The sequence below is a fragment of the Lynx rufus genome, unplaced genomic scaffold (assembly GCF_022079265.1).
Source record: "Lynx rufus isolate CCGP_SWC_20201006 ecotype Redwood Valley unplaced genomic scaffold, mLynRuf1.p SCAF_15, whole genome shotgun sequence".
NCBI lineage: Eukaryota > Metazoa > Chordata > Mammalia > Carnivora > Felidae > Lynx > Lynx rufus.
In genome coordinates this window covers 33,262,738-33,283,926 of record NW_025814829.1, presented here as the reverse complement: position 1 = coordinate 33,283,926, position 21,189 = coordinate 33,262,738, and the positions used below count along the sequence as shown (strand labels likewise).

The 21,189-nt window shown below is 38.0% G+C and overlaps 1 protein-coding gene across 4 annotated transcripts in view; it reads right to left on the bottom strand.

Moving 5' to 3' along the window:
- The window catches only part of RPS6KC1 (ribosomal protein S6 kinase C1), a 179,752-nt gene that overhangs the window by 146,699 nt on the left and 11,864 nt on the right, over positions 1 to 21,189 (bottom strand). For 3 of the 4 annotated variants that reach the window (XM_047076832.1, XM_047076833.1, XM_047076834.1), the window contains exons 2-3: positions 21,076 to 21,111; positions 14,030 to 14,150 (exon numbers count right to left, since the gene is read on the bottom strand). In XM_047076832.1, coding sequence (XP_046932788.1) covers positions 14,030 to 14,150; positions 21,076 to 21,111 — 157 coding nt within the window. Of the gene's footprint in view, positions 1 to 14,029; positions 14,151 to 21,075; positions 21,112 to 21,189 lie in introns of those variants that run through there. The other variant, XM_047076837.1, reaches the window with a different exon arrangement.

The window sequence follows — 21,189 nt, the reverse complement described above, 5'->3', positions numbered from 1 at the left end:
CTCTGTCTCTCTCTGTCCCAAAAATAAATAAAAACATTGAAAAAAAAAATTTAAAAAAAAAAAAAAAAAAAAAAAAAAGAAACCACTAAACTGCCAGCTTGCCTTGCAGCAGATATATGTGGACATGGACTGAGTTCTGGCCAATAACAGACAAAAAAGTTATATTGTGGCGTCCTGAAAATCTCTTTAAGAGATAGCCTGGTCTTCTTTTTCCTTGTCCCTTTCTAGGAAGGACTATGACATGGGAGGTTAAAAATGACAGAGCAACAAGGCAGGAACTTGGATTCCTGATTACTGTAGAGCTGCCCTGCCTAAAGCTACCTTTGGATCTCATACCATAAGAAATTGACCTCTATCTGGTTTTAAGTTTTGTCATAAGAAACCAAACCTAATATATGTTATGCTAAATCTATGTTTCTATTAGTTCGCGTGTCATATGCAACAATTCAATTAAACTCAATTCTCCCAATAAAAATCTAAAATGATGTGCTAGTTTGTCTAACAATAATATTATCTGGAAACAAACTTCCAAGAGCCCCTACCCGTAAAGCAAATTTTCTGGCCTGAAAAAAATCTAGGTTATTCAGTCTTGGGAAAAATCTACTGGCCAAACAGGTTAAAATAACAGTTAAATATCCATTATTCCTTCTTGTCTAAATAAGAAACTAAGAATACAATGGTACTTATGATTAAAGTCCAATATGTTTAAGCTTTAAACAAAAAAGTTAATTCCAGTGCCTATGAGTATTAATAATTTTGTGAACATCTATAGAAAAATCCAGGAAATGTACAAAAAAATCGTACTATACTTTAACCCACAAGACTACCTGATATTATCTTTAAATGCACTATGTACTTGTTGAGAAATTGTAATAGAAAACTCGCTACTTTGTAATGACATCCTAAAAAAATTATCTAGTAGCTAAAACAAATACATATGAATTTGGGAGCTTCAATCCTAAGTGTAATCAATGATTCATCCAACCTCCCTATTAAGCTAGACTAAAATACAAGCAATGAGTGTATCAACTTCCAAAAAGATTAAAGCACATCTTTGTTGTACTTCTATTGATCTATGCATTTCCATTCCACTAAACTTGGACAAGCAGAAATGAATTAAAATATTTTTCAGAATGGAACACAACCAAAAATAAAGGCTTATGTATTAAAAGGTTCAATTACACTGAATCCTACCATCAGAACAAATACGATGAAAGAACATGCTCACTTCTTTGTTCTTAAGATATTTCAGAATAACAGTAACAAAAAATACTATTTGTAACATAAACAAAAAAGAAGCAGATGAATTTTAATCGAATAACTACTGGCCTTAATGTATTTAACAAAGGCACCTAATTTTAAAATTTTTGGGGTGCCTGGGTGGCTCAGTCGGTTACGCGTCCGACTTTGGCTCAGGTCATGATCTCGCGGTTCGGGAGTTCAAGCCCTGCGTCAGGCTCTGTGCTGATGGCTCAGAGCCTGGAGCCTGTTTCGGATTCTGTGTCTCCCTCTCTCTGACCCTCCCCGTTCATGCTCTGTCTCTCTCTGTCTCAAAAATAAATAAACGTAAAAAAAAAAAAAAAAAAAAAAATTTTTTTTTTTAATTTTTTTTAAAAAGTAGCAAGATCCAACAGGCATCCTAATGGTAGCCAACACCCTACTGGCTATTCTCTAGTTGTTGGTCCTTTAGTATCATCTAAACTGCACTTGAAAGCAGCAACAATGAGAAATCATAAACAGGTACTTCTTTATCACCACTTTTTATTTCCATTCACAGGGTCAATGTTTATTTTCCTGTGAACAGAGTAGAAAAATTATAAGTAATTTGCAATACAAAATGCAAAACATACTTTTCATAAGAAGGTTTCCTACGCAATATATTTTTTTTAATTTTTTTTAACGTTTATTTTTGAGACAGGGAGAGACAGCATGAACGGGGGAGGATCAGAGAGAGAGGGAGACACAGAATCTGAAACAGGCTCCAGGCTCTGAGCTGTCAGCACAGAGCCTGACGCGGGGCTCGAACTCACGGACCGCAAGATCATGACCTGAGCCAAAGTTGGATGCTTAACCGACTGAGCCACCCAGGCGCCCCTGTGCAATATTAAATAGTATATTATTCGTGTGTGAGTACGTATACATTATATATAAGCCAGTCCCCCACTCCCAATTACCCAACAATGCTTTCTTTATTAAAAGCTGTGGGAGGAAAAATTAGATTCAAACATTCTATTTAAGCTGGTAAATCACTGGAAATAAGGGTGTCTCTCTTTGATTTATAAGCTATCTTTGGAATATTCTTTTTTTTTTTTCTATGTAGAACAACATCCGGATATCAGAGCTTACAACTTTTTAAAAATGCAAATGTCAACAATCAAAAACTGGTTATATGGAACGAAAAGCTGTCCTTGACCAGTAAGAAACTAGCTAGAAAAGCTTGATGCTGGGGCGCCTGGGTGGCGCAGTCGGTTAAGCGTCCGACTTCAGCCAGGTCACGATCTCGCGGTCCGGGAGTTCGAGCCCCGCGTCGGGCTCTGGGCTGATGGCTCAGAGCCTGGAGCCTGTTTCCAATTCTGTGTCTCCCTCTCTCTCTGCCCCTCCCCCGTTCATGCTCTGTCTCTCTCTGTCCCAAAAATAAATAAACGTTGAAAAAAAAAAAAATTAAAAAAAAAAAAAAAAAAAAAAAGAAAAGCTTGATGCTGATTCTTAACTGAATCAAAAATTCATTCAGGGTAAAAACAAAGAGAGGTCAAGATTCTTTTTTTTTTTTTTAATATTATTTTTAATTATTTTTTTGAAAGAAAGAGCACATATGCTAGTTGGGGAGAGGGGAGAGGAAGGGAAGTGGGGAGGGGAGAGGGGACGGGAAGAGGGGACGGGGAGAGGGGGAGAGAGAGAGAGAGGGAGGGAGAGAGAGAGTATCTCAAGCAGGCTCTATGCTCAGTGCAGAGCCCAACACAGGGCTCCATCCCATGACCCTGGAATTATGACCAGAGCCAAAATCAGAGTCCAACACTCAACCGACTGAGCTACCCAGGCACCCCGAGAGGCCAAGGTTCTTGGGTGTGAATTCTCTCTAGTCAACAGCACCAAGAATATACCTGTAAATGAATGAGCTGGATTAATTACTCCTTGTAACGAGGGAAAATGAATGCCATTGGGAACCCTGGAGGATTTCATGAAGAGGGTGTTAGAATGGATTTACAGGATACGGGCTTGTGTTAGGTACTTTCGGGAAAGGTTTAAAGAAGTAGGGGCTTTGGTGTTGATTCTGTTGGAAAGTAGAGATAACTCTATGGTTCTATGAATTCTATCTAATTCTATAATCCTAATTTTAATAAATCTTACTATGAGGCAAGAAGAATGAAGAGAAGCTAAGGCTATAATTTATAAAGAAGCAATAGTCACTTACGGTAGCAAGGATGAAGATATGCTTGATCATTTTTGTGACTTTACCAATGTTGATGTTTTTGTCTGTGTTCAGACATGATCTTGTCTATGGTCTTGCTTTTGTCTTGATCCAAGGACACAGAGTGACCCTGTCTAATGTTTCTGTGAAACTGCTTATGTTCAACAGGAGAACACCACAGCCTAGATGTGAATGCCAGACCAACTCTAGGAAACACCAAGGTCAAATGAATAGGTAGCACCAGGCCAATTCTCTCTTAGCTGTCAGGAACTGCTTTTCTCTTTCTCATAGGAAATCAAAGTGTGATAACAGATCTAACAAAACAAACAAAACAATGATCTAGTCCTGAGAAAGCAATCAGACAGGTGGAGACTTTGAAACCTACAAAACAAATGTCTTACACACTTTAAAAATGTCATTGTCATGAAAGACAAAAAATGTACAGGAATACTCTAGATTATCCTAGAGGCATGATCCTAGATCCAAAAACAAACCTAAAAAGGACATTTTTAGAACAACTGAGGAAATATGAATATGAACTGCATATGTGATAATATCATTGTATCAGTGTTAAATTTCTTGAGTGTGATATGGGATTATGGTTATAGGGGATAGATACATGAAACGCAGGGGTGAAATGTTACAATATCTGCAACTTGAATGGTTCAGAAAGAAAACAAGAGATACATAGAGAGTTATAAAAAATGTGGCAAATTGTTAACAATCGATGGACTAGGGCCGAAGGTATAAAAGTATTTACCACACTATTCTTCTGCAGGTTTTTCTGTAATCTTAAAAATTCTGCAAATTAAAAACAATTGAAAAAAATAAGTCCAGTGATATACCTACCGGTGAGATGTACAACTGGAAGGGGAAAACAACTAAGCCTAAAGGAAATGGAAAACTTCCTAAGTAAGGAGACATCTTATGGTCTGAGAGGCTAACAAGAAAGTTCACAGCAGAGCAGTACAACACTAAAGTCAGAAACACAAGAGAGCATTAGAGGTAAACTGAGCACCAGAGGTACATTAGAGGTAAACTGAGCAACAGAGGATAGCTAACAATAGCAGGTATGTGTCGAGCACTGAGCTAGACACATGGCAGATAATCCACAGAACACAAAGGTATCATCCCGATCTTAACAATAAGAAAATAGACTCAGATGTTAATTTGTATACAACCACACTGCTAGTAAATAATGGTTAGAAGATCTGGGCCTAAAGCCATCTGATTCCAAAAGGCATGTTCTTTTTTTCACTATACCACGAGAATAGTCACTACATTTTTGATGGTTGTGTAAATTGCGACAGGATTCTCTTTTGCTACTGAAGTTTACATACTAAAAATGTGAGAGGAGTTAAAAATATAGACGATTAACCAACAATCCACCCCCACCCCAACCACAGCTGCTGCCTGCAGGGTTCACTGCAGTTATCAAGTATTACAAATGGACTGTACCATTTACTAAGAGAGATAAATTGCTTACTTATTAAGATTAATAAGAAACGTTCATTCTACAATATGTAAGGATGTGGAGAAAAGTTGAAGATAATCCATTAGCGACAGCAACAGCAGCCACAAATCTCGACCGGTTTAGAAACCACTCCCTTTCACTCAGTGACAAGCGTTTGTTTAAGAAGCTGGGCTGTGTACCTCCCAATATTAAAGATATACGGATGCAGTTAAATTCCACAGTACAGAAGGTATAAAATAAAATTTCCTTCCTCCCACACCCTGAGGGAGTCCATACATTACACAAATGTGTGCAGATTATGTCTTCACACAATTATGTATGTCTATTCAAACACAGATGGGATCTCACCAAATGTACTGCTGTGCAACATTTGTTGTCTGTGTCTAAAAAATATAGCTTGGACATCTTTCCACACCAGTATATTTCAAATAGCTAAATAAGTCCATTAATTGGCTAAACATTATGGCATATCTGTACAATCACATAATGAGAAAATTCAGCTTATGTGCAGTTTTCTTCTATGAAAACGCTGCAAAGAACACACATATGCATGTACCCATGTGTGCACACAATTGTGTGTGTGTACATTCTCAAAATGTGATCTGCAGGGGCGCCTGGGTGGCGCAGTCGGTTAAGCGTCCGACTTCAGCCAGGTCACGATCTCGCGGTCTGGGAGTTCGAGCCCCGCGTCAGGCTCTGGGCTGATGGCTCGGAGCCTGGAGCCTGTTTCCGATTCTGTGTCTCCCTCTCTCTCTGCCCCTCCCCCGTTCATGCTCTGTCTCTCTCTGTCCCAAAAATAAATAAACGTTGAAAAAAAAAAAAATTAAAAAAAAAAAAATGTGATCTGCAGACTGCTGGGGTTCCCTAAAGGCCTTGCAAGGGATCGACAAGGTCAGAACCATTTTCATAATACTATTAAGACAACAGTTGCATTTTTCACCACATCGACATCTGCACAGATCAACTAAAAGCAGTGGCAGTAAAACTGCAAACCTCGGAGCATGAATCAAGACAATGGCACCAAACTGTACTTACTAGTAATCACCATACTCCTGACTGCTACTCACTCAGACTAAAAAAATTTTTAAATGCCAGTTTCACTTAAGAATGACCTTGATGAAGCAATAAAAATTATTAACTTTACTAAATTTCAACTCTTGAGATCATTTCTAGAAAAAAAAAAAAAACTACAACCATTGAGATTTGGATATCTGGCAGAAACTTCCTCAAAACAAAACAAAACAAGACAAAACCCACATAAACAGGGTGCCTGGGTGGCTCAGTCAGATGAGCGTCCGGCTTCGGCTCAGGTCACGATCTCGCGGTCCGTGAGTTCGAGCCCCACGTCGGGCTCTGTGCGGACAGCTCAGTCCCTGGAGCCTGCTTCGGATTCTGCGTCTCCCTCTCTCTCTACCCCTAACCCACTCGCATTCTGTCTCTCTCAAAAATAAATAAACATTAAGAAAAAATAAAAATTAGAAAAAAACCCACATAAATAAAGTGGACCCAATCCTCAAGGAAAACTACCAATAGCATTGTTGTCAGTGATGGAATTCAAGGCATTAAGTCGCTGCAAGCTTGACAGCTTTCTAATACTTAAAATATTTCCTTTAAAGATCTGTGGTAAGGGATACAGGAGTACTGATGCATAGGGGCACTTGTACCCCAATGTTTATAGCAGCACTCTCAACAATAGCCAAATTGTGGAAAGAGCCTAAATGTCCATCAACTGATGAATGGATAAAGAAATTGTGGTTTATATACACAATGGAATACTACGTGGCAATGAGAAAGAATGAAATATGGCCTTTTGTAGCAACGTGGATGGAACTGGAGAGTGTGATGCTAAGTGAAATAAGCCATACTGGGGCGCCTGGGTGGCGCAGTCGGTTAAGCGTCCGACTTCAGCCAGGTCACGATCTCGCGGTCCGGGAGTTCGAGCCCCGCGTCAGGCTCTGGGCTGACGGCTCAGAGCCTGGAGCATGTTTCCGATTCTGTGTCTCCCTCTCTCTCTGCCCCTCTCCCGTTCATGCTCTGTCTCTCTCTGTCCCAAAAATAAATAAACGTTGATTTCTTTAAAAAAAAAAAAAAAAAAAAAAAAGAAATAAGCCATACAGAGAAAGACAGATACCATATGGTTTCACTCTTATGTGGATCTTGAGAAACTTAACAGAAACCCATGGGGGAGGGGAAGGAGAAAAAAAAAAAAAAAGGAGGTTAGAGTGGGAGAGAGCCAAAGCATAAGAGACTCTTAAAAACTGAGAACAAACTGAGGGTTGATGGGGGGTGGGAGGGAGGGGAGGGTGGGTGATGGGTATTGAGGAGGGCACCTTTTGGGATGAGCACTGGGTGTTGTATGGAAACCAATTTGACAAAAAATTTCATATATTGAAATAAATAAATAAAGATCTGTGGTACTATTAACCATTCGGGGATATTATACAATTAAATGGGTCAACATATGCAACATCTGCATAACTAAGGGAACCGATATTTTTCGCGTGACCAACGCATGATATTACAAGCTCATGCACAGGTAAAAGATGCATTCAAATTTAAGACAGATTAATGAATTTTAATACAACAAAGTCCGAAATAATGAATTCTAATATAACAAAGTACCAAAGGTTTGTTGATAGGATTTCAGATTCCATAACGCAACTAAACTTTTAAGAAATTACCACTTACTAAGTTTGGGGGTATCTTCAATTATCTGAAAAGCTATTAAAATACTCCTCCCTTTTTCAACTACATCGTCTGCATGACCCTGAATTTTCTCCATATACTTCAATTAAAGCAATGTGTCACCACCAAGTGGATCCAGAAGCAAATATGAAAATCTAGCTGTCTTTTCTTGATCCAAGCACTAACTCACAAATGTAAGTTAATGCCATTCTTACAATTTTTTTCCTTTGGAAAAGCTATTTTTCATAAAAATATTAATATACAGAGGAGGCCTGGCTGGCTCACTTGGTAGAGCAGCAACTCCTGATTTCAGGGTCATGAGTTTGAGCCCCACGTTGGGTATAGAGGTTAAAAAATTTTTTTTAATTTAAATAAAAAAAATATTAACATGTAATATACTCTATTTTTCATTTTATACAATAATATTTTTAAATTTCTAATAAATATTAACAGGTCCAACTACATAAACAGTATTTTTAAGATTGCTAAGGAGACTTCTGAGACTAAAACATCTAACAATCATTGATAAATATCTTTTTTCATTAATAAATATCTCTTATGCAGAGGTGAGAACAGATATGTAGTAAAATTTACTAAAAACAGCGTTGTTAGAAAATGATATATTTTTTTTTTGTAAATTTTTTTTTTTTAACGTTTATTTACTTTTGAGACAGAGAGAGACAGAGCATGAACAGGGGAGGGTCAGAGAGAGAGAGAGGGAGACACAGAATCTGAAACAGGCTCCAGGCTCTGAGCTGTCAGCACAGAGCCTGACGCAGGGCTCGAACTCACGAACCGTGAGATCATGACCTGAGCCGAAGTCGGACGCTTAACCGACTGAGCCACCCAGGCGCCCCAAAAAAGATGTATTTTAAACTGACTTCCAAAAACTGCAAATTTATACTCTTCCTGTTGTGCATTTATATCCCCATACTAAGTATAACCTAACTTTTTAATTTTTGCCTTGAGATTGACTTTCAATGATCTCACTGCATATAACTACTTCGTCTCTTAAATCCTAACTCATTCTTTTTGTTCAACTTATTTTTTAGGCAATTATGTGTCAGGCTTGGTCCTGACATAAGTGAGAATAAAGCAGCCTCTAATCACACAGTTGTGTCTAGGAAACAGAGAGAAAGAGGGAGGAAAAGACAGCTAAGTATGAGGGAGGTTTCTTATTTTTTAGAATATACCAAGAACACCTTTTGGTGTGAGTTCAGAAGCATGATTCTTAAAACTCCTCAGATTGGGGAATTTTTTTAATTATTTGCATCATCATAATTAAAGTAGGGTGTCACTGGGGTTAATATCCCAAATAGATAAAGAATTCATACAATTCAACACCAAAAAAAATAAATGATACAGTTAAAAAAATGGGTAGAGGATCTAAGTGGACATATTTCCAAGGAAGACACACAGATAGCCAACAGACACATGAAAAGATGCTTATCACTCATCATCAGGGAAATGCACATCAAAACCACAATGAGATATCTACTTCACACTTGTCAGGGCTATGATCAAAAAGACAAGAAACAACAGGTATTGGCAAAGATGTGGAGGAAAGGGAATCCTCTTACAACTTTTGGTGGAAATGTAAAATGGTGCGGCCACTGTGGAAAACAGTGTGGAGGTTCTTTAAAACATTAAAAATAGAACCACCATAAGATCCAGCAATTCCAATTCTAGGTATTTATCTGAAGAAAATGAAACCACTAATTCAAAATGAAATATGCACCCCATGTTTATTTCAATATTACTTATAACAGCCAAGATCTGGAAGCAATCTAAGTGTCTATCAACAAAGAAATTATAAAGAAGATGCGGTATTAGGGCGCCTGGGAGGCTCCATCAGTTAAGTGTCCAACTCTTGATTTCAGTTCAGGTCATGGATCTTGTGGTTCGTAAGCTCAAGCCTCACTTCTGGCTCTGCACTGGCAGTATGGATTCTCTCTCTCTCTCTCTCTTTCTCTCTCTCTGCCCCTCCTGTGCTCTGTTTCTCAAAATAAATAAACTATAAAAAAAAAAGATGTGGTGTACATAAACACACACACACACAATGGTATATTACTCAGCCATAAAAAAGAATGAAATCTTGCCAGTTATGACAATACAGATGAACCTAGAGGGTAGTATGCTAAGTGAAATAAGTCAGAGAAAGACATTTACAGTACAACTTCACTTACATATGGAATCTAAAAAACAAATGAGCAAACAAAACAGAAACAGATTCATAAATACAGAGAACAAAACTGTGGTTGCCAGAGGGGAAGGAGTTTAGAGAGAGGCAAAATATATTTGGTGAAGGGGATTAAGAGGTATAAACTTCCAGTTATAAAATAAGTCACAGGGATGTAAAGTATAACATAGGGAATACAGTCAATAATATCTTAATAATTTTGCATGATGACAGATGGTACTATCATTGCATGGAGTTCATAATGTATGTAAATGTTTAATCACTACGTTGTACACCTGAAATTCATGTCATATTATATGTCAATTGTACTTCAATTTTAAAAAATCTTTAAAAGAAGTAGACTACCACAAAACTTAAAAACTTGATGGTAAGGATGCCACATACTAAAGAACCTCTCTTTCAGAACTTCTAGATCATAATGCTCACTTAGCTGCAGAAGACTAAGTTTGAAGACAGAAGCTGAGTCATCATACCCACAGTGCCTATTTTTAAAATGTTTCTTGAATTAAGTGTGCTTTTTAAATTTCCACATAATTATGGTTGGGTTGATATTAATCAAAGAAGACTCTTAATAGCAGCAAAACCATGGTCCAAAGAGGTAGCAGCTCAATGGCAAAACACAACTATACTTTTAATCCGAAAACTGTCAGGAAAACAAGAAAGAAACCATAGATACTGGGTAATAACGATGAACAGAAGGCACCAAAAATGTGAACACCATGGAATGTTGGGGCTCCAAGACCCAAAAGCAAGCAAAGATTAACAAGAGTTTATGGATCCCCTAATGCTTCCTAGGGGAACAAAACGATGGTGTCATCAAAACTAATGGTCCTATTGCTACTGACCACATCCCTCAATTGTTTTTCACCTAAGAAAATACAAATGCTTTCCTCTGTAATTATGAACCTCAGATACCTCTTTACATTAGTTATATTTCAAGATATCATTATAGATCATGAAATTTTTTTAATGTTTATTAATTTTTGACAGAGAGCGAGCAAGAGAGAGAGAGTCTGAGTGGGGAGGAGCAGAGAGAGAGGGAGACAGAATCCGAAGCAGGCTCCAGGCTCTGAGCTGTCAGCACAGAGCCCAACACGGGGCTCAAACTCACAAACCGTGAGATCATGACCTGACCCGAAGTCAGACGCTTAACCGACTGAGCCACCCAGGCGCCCCTATCATGAATTGTTGATATTAAGTATCTGTTAACATTAAAGAATTGTAGCAAAAAAGCTGTTGATGGCCACTCCATTCTGGAATAATGGCATAAATGCCACTGATGTTACTATACCATTATGTGTCTCTGTATCTTGTCCCCAGATCTCAAGGAGTTGTGAAACATGCAAAATATCCTGCAGAAGCAAGTGTAAATAAAGCTCAGTGAATACTGTGGTCCTGCAATCAACCTGAAAAAATCACTATTCCATGTAAACTACAAGCCGATGGAAACTGGATAATTTCAAATCATTCAGACTTCTTCCTAAATCAAAGAGAGCATCAGTAGGGTCAGTGTAGAGACCAAATCCACATAGTAATTTGAACAAGGGAAGCTTAATATAAAGACTATTAGACAACAGTTTAACTTATTAAAACTCTGAAGAATACCCCAGGGAAAAGGAAAGTATCCAAGGAAGGAACAACCTGGAAGGGGAACCCCTCCCCAAAGTTGGGATTGGGATCCTCCTGGAGAAGATGTGGTTGTAGTCACTGAATGGGAGAGAAGTTAAAGTTAGCTGGATTTCTTGGGCCAGAGGTGGGCCACAGTGCCAGGAAAGCAAGAAAGACCCCTCCAGAGTTCACATGGGACAAGACTAGGAGACGAGCAACACAAGAGTCACAATGCCGGGAGCCCACTTACAAGCAAAGTAACACAAGGCCTGGAGTACACAATGTCTGTGTTGGAAGTTTCTGGGGTAAAGGCAGGCCAAGGCCGGCAAATAGGCATGCAGGAGAGGGGGGAATCAGGAGCCTGCTCACCTGCAAAGCAACAAGGTCTGGGGTTCACAGTGCCTGAGGGAAACAACCTTCAGGAAGTCAGAGAGTCAGAAGCCCACCCTCCAATAGACCTGGTGGCCACCAAACTGGCTGGGGATGCAAGCTTATCGGCAGACTGTGCTTTAGGTGTACAGCTGAGGCAAAATGCCTCTGGCAACAGTGCAGGGGGAGCAAAAAGAAAAACAAAATTCATAGCACACTGGAAGATGGAAGAGAAGCCCCTTTACCCTCCTTCAGTGCCCCTTCCAGCATCCTCGACTGTGAACAGCATACTCTATAAAGGAAAAATTCTGAGAGAGTCCAATCCATTCATGTATAACAGAAAATGAAAGAAGGAACTTGAAGCTAAGAGGAAATAAACAGATAACTGGCATGGCTTCTTAGAATTACCAATATAAAAACCCTAGGAATTCCAGGCCTATCTTGAAAGGCAGCAATTTCCCCAAGGTCAATGAGAAATACAGCTGGTATCAGAATATACTCTACAAAGCCACTGCACAAAAATCAACATGGTGCAGAAATAGGTATTACTATAAACATAAACAAATGCCACAAAAGAAAAAACTTTTAATTAGTGGCAATGCATGCGAAAAGTTAATGTGTAATGAAGACGGCATCCATTTCATTGGGAAAAATACATATTATTTAATAAATACCTTAGATGTCTATCCATCTGAAAGAAACATAAAAATGAAGTATTATCTGACATCCCATTCAAATATAAATTCCACATGGATATTAAAGAATTTTTTTAGGGGCGGCTGGGTGGCTCAATTGGTTAAGCATCCAACCTCAGCTCACGTCACGATCTTGCGGTTCGTGGGTTTGAGCCCTGTATCGGGCTCTGTGCCGACAGCTCAGAGCCTGGAGACTGCTTCAGATTCTGTGTCTCCCTCTCTCAAAAATAAATAAACATTAAAAAAAATTTTTTTTAATTTTTTTAAGCTCTAAAAATCATCTCACGAGCAAATGGAGGAATTGGGAGACATTTCTAACCAAGACCAGAAATCCAAAATCTTAGGGGATGAAGGGGGCAGGAATAGAAGTGAACATACAAAAATTTGTTGGGAAAAGCTATTACAGACAATTGTAAAATATGTACATGTAGTGTATATAAATGTATACATCGCTCATACACATATGTATGCAGATGTGCATGAGTCAAGTATGTACAATGTATGCAATGTGCATAAATGCACGTTTCCTGACTCCATCTGCTGAAAGAACACAAAAGCGATTTGCAATGAGTATATCTACTACCCAAATAATGGTCTCTGCAGCAGCCAGGGTCCACCCCGAAAATGGAGTCCACACAGCAATTTGAACAGAGAAAGTCTTACAAAGAATTATTAACTATTTGCACAGGATTAACTACTAAAAGGGAAGAACAGAGAACTCTAAGGAATACTCTAGAGTTCAGGGAGAGAACCAGAGGCAAGAGTTGGAAGGAGCATCTCCTTCTCAAGTTGGAGTTCACATCTCACTAGAGATAGTGTGGCTGCGGCACACTGAATGAGAAAATTAGCTGGGTTACCCCAGCTAGAGCTGTCCTATGGCAGGAAGGCCAAAGTTGATGGACAAGAACCTGCAGGCTGGGACTGATAAGCAGGAAACTCTCTGCTGTGGTGTCAGCATGTCAAGAGCAGAAGGCAGGGAGCCGCAGGCAGGAACTGGCAACAGAATCTGCTAGAGCATGAGCGCCATTGAAGTATCTATCACACACACACCATCGGCAGCAGGGCAAGCAGGAACAGAGGACTGAGACTCTCTGTGCCTCAGTTTTGTGTTAACATCTTGCAAAGCCACGAACCTAACAGGTGTTACTCCATCAGTATACCCAGAGCCCATCCCAAAATGTCCGCATCTGGCCTGGCTGGGTGCCTCAAAGTGCAACCATTCACATTATAAGGAAGGTATCAGAAAAAATATACAAAGTGAAAACTTTTCAAAATCCCCAAATTTCAGAACTATAATACAATATCATCTCTTGTTGTGTTCCCACATGTTTTTATTTTTTATTTGCTTGACGGGCCGGAGTTGGAGTTGTTGGTATGGTGTTGTTTCACAAAAGGGAAGAATAAATGCATTCTGAGTAATCAACCTATACCACGAACATGAAAAAATAACTTCAAGTGCATGCTGCATGATGTGAATGATCTTTATAAAGGGCTTTTGATTTCACAGTACAGTATTTCAGGGTTCAGCACATACACATGATTAGCCAATCATCACTTTTTAAAGTCACAATTTCAAAATCGTCACTTACCAAACACTATCCCTTTAGCAAATGGAGGAAACAATTCTGAATGTCGGAATAAGTTTTTGTGAATTTGCCATAGTTCTTTGTGTAGTTTCTTAAAGTCACTGTATCTCTTCCATACGATTATCTAAAGAGAAAGGAAAATTAAATGTGTACCTCACAGTGAAACTACATAGGTTCAGATATCTGAACAAATAATCTTTTTCCATTAAAGAGCTCAAACTGTCATGCAAAGGCAAACAAATATATGTTTGAACCAATATGGTTAACTGTCTGAAATTAAATAATAATAGTTAATTAAAAATATAAAGTAGCTGGGGCACTTGGGTGGCTTAGTCGGGTGTGTCCGATTCTTGATTTCAGCTCAGGTCATGATCCCAGGGTGGTGGGATTGAGCCCTGTGTCGGGCTCTGCACTAAGCATGGAGCCTACTTAAGATTCTCTCTCTCCCTCTGCCCCTCTCCCCCACTCGCGCACACACTCTCTATCTCTAAAATAAAATTATACACACACACACACACACACACACACACCATGCAAAACAGCAATTCTTTCTCTAACTTTTCTGCTTTGGTTTTTAAATTTCATTTTAAACAAGTACTGTTTTCTTCATACTGCAAAAATATTCAACCTCGTACAAAGAAGGTCTATACTATCTAAAATCTCACTTAACCTCTTCAAAAATCAATTACTATTGGCCTGAAACAAGCCAGATGTCAAAATACATATTCTGTCTCAAAAACAGCATGTTTATAAACACAAAATAGTTAATTTAGACAATTTTTAAACATCAAGTACCCACACACCATTTGCCTAAAAGGATAAACTAATTAATATGGAAAAAGAAATGGTTGTGTAGCAAGTAACTAACCTGAACGTTTACATTTCATAAATCTTATTTCACAAATCCCAGTTAAAAGTAATAGTAAAGATTTCTTAAGGCAAGATGAATCCTGAAAACAATACCATGAAACCTAGTATATTTCAACACAGAAAATAAGTCATCCAGATTATAAAACACGTAAAGTTTACTTCCATTAACTTGAATTACTATTTAACCTTATTCAGATTAAATTAGTAAAAAGAAAACAGATTTGACACAACTTTGATATCACTGATTCGGCCCCTCAGTCTCCACAAAATAGGGTAAAACTGAGTTTTAAATTTCATTACTGGTATACTAGGGTCTTTGCTTCTTAAAAACCTAAGAACTTCTAACGAACTCAATAGAGTGTAACGCTAATAAGCAAATCTTGGGCCATGCAGGTAATCAAGTGTGATTTAAGAGACTCTTGTCAAAAAATTACTCTCTGCATGTAAGAAATTCTTCACTAAACTTTATCATACTGCCTAAAATTCTACCATGATGAGTTTCTTGTTTTTAATATAGTTATTAATCCTAGGAGACTAGTCAGCCTATAATATGAATTAATCTAAACTGTCTCCTCTGGATGCTTCCTTTCATTTATTTACTCAACAACAAAAATAGTCACCAAAACAATTATTTTCAAGAGCCTATTCTGTGCTAGGCTCTCTGTAAGCACAAAGGATGAAGAAATGAGAACGCAGCACCTGCCTTCAAAGACTTCCCAGCCTAGTTGGGCAGGATAAGCCAACGCAGTGATGATGTCACAAGACAGTGTGATAGATGCAGACAAGGAAGCCCAAGGGAGTTATGGAAGGAGCACCTACAGAAGGTCTTATCTTAGGTAAGCATACTGAAGGAAAGTAGCAATTAGACCAACAAAAATAGAGAGAGAAGGGACTGGGGATGAAGTTTGTAAAGGAGAGTGAGAGGTCAAATATAATTAGTAGAATTTGGGCTTTTGCAACTGAATAAATCATGGTCCTACTCTCTAAGGTGAAGAAAAAGGGAGAAGAAACTTTTAAGATAAGAACAAAGTTCAATTTTAGACATATTTGACACAGATTTGGAGTTCAAGAGTGAGAACTAAGCAAGATGTATTAATTTGGGAATCACCAGCAGAGAGGTGGCAATCACTCAGGAAAGGTTTCTCAGCATTGGTAACGTGAGGAATCTAACAACAAAACAATGGCAAACCCTAACACTGAGAGGCCAGCCAGAAGTAAGGAAGAGGAAACCAAGTGCAAAGTGTTTAAGAAGCTTAGCTGTGGGGCACCTGGGTGGTTCAGTCAGTTAAGCATCCGACTTTGGCTCAGGTCATGATCTCACAGCTTGTAAGTTCGAGCCCTGCGTCGGGCTCTGTGCTGACAGCTCGGAGCCTGGAGCCTGCTTCAGATTCTGTGTCTCTCTCTCTGTCCCAAACCCACTTGCATTCTGTCTCTGTCTCTCTCAAAAATAAATATTTTTTGGGGCGCCTGGGTGGCGCAGTCGGTTAAGCGTCCGACTTCAGCCAGGTCACGATCTCGCGGTCCGTGAGTTCGAGCCCCGCGTCGGGCTCTGGGCTGATGGCTCAGAGCCTGGAGCCTGTTTCCGATTCTGTGTCTCCTTCTCTCTCTGCCCCTCCCCCGTTCATGCTCTGTCTCTCTCTGTCCCAAAAATAAATAAACGTTGAAAAAAAAATTTAAAAATAAAAAAAAAATAAATATTTTTTTAAAAAGTTAAAAAAAAAAAAAAAAGCTTAGTTGTGCCATGACACAGTCCACTGGGATGGAAGAAGAGATTTTATTTTAAAACAAAAGTGAATGGGACAAAAGCTGACAGCAAAGAACCAAGAGTCCCAGTAAAAGACAGAGCAAGAGGAGCTAACAACAAGACAGCCAAAACAACACTCGAAAAGGAAACGGTCTCTGGACAGTGAGCTTACAAGTGACTTCAATTTTCATATTTTTTGCTTCTCTGTCGTTTCCAGTTTTGATACGGGAAAATAATTCTATCATAGGAAAAACAACAATGTTATTTTTATATTTTTAAAACATATCAAATTACAATGGCACCATGTTGCCAACGGCTTAAAGGAAGAAATGGGTGATGGGCTTTGCATATGGTAAATGCCATCCCCAAAGCCTTTATAAACGAGATATAAGAGCTATTTGAAAGACTGTAGCTCTTAGAAACAATTAAATTAAATTAAATCTGCAGATAAAATTTCTATTCTAGTTAGGGCCATTTTTAAATAAAGGCAGAGTAACTTAAGGGGCAAAAGTTAACAACTTAATCACAATAATGATAATAACATGGTCTATAAACTGGCAGATAGTCTATCAGAGTAAGAATTAGAGCCCCAAAGGTGAGACTCTTCATCATGCCTAATTTATTCACTCACATACTCCTTATTCTCAACACTGAAGCTACAGAACCAAAATACCTAAGAGCAAATATAAACCCTCAAGAAATGAAGGAAACCAAAGCATCACAAAGTGTCACCATCTACTGCCTTTTTTTCTTCATACTCCTTGTAACCTTGGACATTTCTAGAAATCTTCCAAATGGAGAAGTGAACAAAAGCATACTTCCATTACATTAGCAAGTACTGATGTTTGTAACTGGACTACACAAAGTCCCAAAAGATGCATGCAAAAAATTACTTTCCCTAATAATTCTTTCCTATTACAAAAAAAGTTGCATAACAGCTATTGCTCTATTGAACCAACCCTGCAGAAATTTCTTACTCGTGAAAGTTACTTTGCATAAAATTCCTCAATTAAATATTACTTCAGTGGCAATCCTATATAGACTACCACTTTAGTAAAAGCTTAACTTTCATTAAAACATTCCCTTAAAATAATTTTTACAGAAAATAAATGTTATCTTTTCAGATAATTTCACTTAATGAGAGCAAAAACCTGTAGATCTCATAAACAAAGCCACTCATTCAATTAAGTCTGTCCTCTGATAGAGTATTTAAAATTGCTGAATCATCTTTTCTTGCAACCAACGTCACTACTATATTTCCTTATGGATTTTCTTTCTCCCCTTTTCAAGACTCTTCTTTCCCTTGACACATTTCTAAATGTTCTCAAATAGTTTTTTAAAAATTATTTTATTTATGAAATGACTTAACAGATTTCTGATGTGATAACACAGAAAGTTCTATTTCAGTTCTCCTTTCCCAAATTTCACCAGTGAAATCTACTATCTATAGAGAAACAGAGTTATAGGTTACTTTTTTTTTTAAAGGTAGGGGAGGGAGAGCACAATATATCTCTATTCTTTCTTTTCTGCAGGTGTTCATGCTTTTGAGAATCTACTGAACGAGAGGCCCCATTAACTGCTGCTGTCCCCTCAGATTTTCCCATGCTGCTGTTAAAAAATAAAAACTTAGAGGGCACCTGGGTGGCTCCGTTGTTAAGTGTCCAACTCTTGATTTCAGCTCAGGTCATGATCTCACAGTTGTGAGACTGAGCCGAGAGTGGGGCTCCATGCTTAGCATGGAGCCTGCTTGGGATTCTCTCTCCCTCTCTCTCTGTCCCTCCCCCACTTGTCTTTCTCTCAAAATAAATAAACATTTTCAAAATATATAAAATAAAAATTAGAGGGAATTTTTTTTAAGTTTATTTATTTATTTTGGGTGACAGAGCGTGAGTAGGGAAGGGGCAGAAAAATCAGGCTCCAAGCAGGCGCCACACTATCGGCACGGAGCCCGACTCCAGCTCGAACTCCCAAACCATGAGATCATGACCTGAGCCGAAATCAAGAGTCAGTGGTTCAATCGACTGAGCCACCCAGGTGCTCCTTTAGAGGGAATTTTTAAGGGATAAAAAACAATTTTTTTTAATCTATCCTGGATAATTTTAAGTTTATTCCATGTGGGTATTTCAGCATTCTTAGTTATAAGACACTGCTACCCGGTAGCATGTGCCAAGCATGTGCGAATACATCTATCAAAGAAAACCAGAAAAGGAAACCAGCAAAACGTCGCTGGTTTTAGAAGGATAGCATATTACTGGCCCTATATTTGGTTGGACTAACAGTACATCTTCTAATCCTCGATAGCTCTTGGGAAGCCTGATTAAATTCTAAAACAGTTAACTAAATGAATCTGTTAACAGGAGAGAGAAAGTGAAAGGCAAGAAAATGGAAACAAATTCTGGGTAGTGAATTTCTCTCCTAAATGAGAATTCCAATGTTTAAATGAAATACATGAGAAGCTAAAGTGTTGTTATAATTTCTAAGTCATTTTATATTTTAAGAAGCCAACCAGACAGAAGACATTTTAAAAAATTTTTATATCATTTCTAACAAAGGACCATGCAATCATCTAACTAAAGGACACTTACAAGAGTATTCTGATGAATGGTTCACCAACAGTTGTTATTATAAAAGAGTTTTCCCCAAAAAAGGATTAAGGAAATGGCAGAGAGTATGTTCATGGATGGGTTGGTTCAGGATTCTCCCTGGAAAATGGGAACATCAAGCTACAAACTACAGCATAGCAATCAGACAATGTATTCAAAGGAAATACAACCCATTTTTAATTTTAACAGAGTTGTAAAATTTCAAAAGCAGAACAGCCTATACTATTAATTCAACATAATTAGAAGAATTTTAAAGAAAGTTCACACTAACCAATTGACACTTAAGTAGAGAGAGTACTTTAAAGAATGGTGCAAATTACTTTCACTTCCTTTTTGGGAGGATATAGACATAGAAATTGATATATCCTTTTCTTCCAAGATAACAATATTACAATATTCCCTTCCTGGCTACTGAGGGGGAAAAGTGAGATAGATATCTTAAAATCCCTAAGGAAAATAGTACGAAATCTTTTAAACTCTTTTTAACCATAGGACAAAAACAAATACTGGATCAAATATAGCAAGAAATGATCATGTATAAAAGTTCAAATATGGTCTAAGCCTGATGGTCACACACTCAAATCAACCAGTACCAAACAATCAACTTAAATGTATGAATCAAGCCAGGCTTAAGTAAGGAGCAGTGGGACTTGTTAGCAAATACATACTCCACCTAAACACATTAAAATTTAAATGGAAAAAAAAAAAAAAAACTGCTGTAGAATCAAGAATGCCAATTTATAATGTCTTTTTTAAACACTTCAGTAAGAAAAAAAAAATTTCCCGAACATACGTGCTTCTAATCATAGTGTAAATCAGCAGGTAAATAAAATAATGAAAGTAAATCAAAAAAAATGTTAAAAGAAACAAGCTCCTCAGCTAGGATTCCTAAGGGTATATAACAAGCGCAAAGTAATTACAAATAGAGAATTATATAGCGTTAAGCAAAAACACAACAAGCTGGCGTCATTTTAGAGAAGAGTCGGCAAAAGAACAACAAATTTAAAAAAGAAACAGTTACACCCAAAGCAGTTTTCCAAGCTGTCAACATGCCAACTCAATATAAAAGTGAAAGTAAGGGTGCCTGGGTGGCTCAGTCGGTTGAGTGTCCAAATTCGGCTCAGGTCATAATCTCACTGTTCCGTGAGTTCCAACCCTGCATCGGGTTTGCAGCTGTCAGCACAGAGCCCCTTTGGATCCTCTGTCCCCCCTTCTCTCTGCCCCTCCCCAGGTCATGCTGTCTCTCAAAAATAAATGAACATTTAAAAAAAGTCAAAGTAGACAGGAACCCATAATTTATTATGATGATCTTTAAAATTAATATTAGTTACTCAAATACTTTTCATTTTTTATTAGTTATCATGACTTTGAAATAAATAAGAGCTCTTAACTTATACTGAAACCTTATGTTAGTTATCAAAAATATTATCACAGGGGTGCTTGGGTGGCTCAGTCGGTTGAGCACCCAACTTTGGCTCAGGTCATGATCTCAGGTTCGAGCCCCGTGTCGGGCTCTGTGCTGACAGCTCAGAGCCTGGAGCCTGCTTCAGATTCTGTGTCTCCCTCTCTCTCTGCCCCTCCCCCACTCATGCTCTGCCTCTCTCTGTCTCAGAAATAAATAAATATTAAAAACAAAAATTAAAAAAAATATATTATCACATTAAACAGCACTATAATTCCTTAAATTCTTCCTCGTGTAACTTAACATGTACTTAACAGATCCAGACAAACATAAATATAGACATACCAATATTCAGTTTCCTCAACAAAGCATTTAATTAAATTTGTATCAAATATATAAAATAAAATTTTCATATGTATAAACATGTTACCTCCTGGACATCTTCTGGATTTCTTCGAGAAACAACCTAAAACAAAACATACACAGAAATATCTCATCATTACCAAAATTTAAGATTTCAAATTTGTATAACTACTTTCAACAG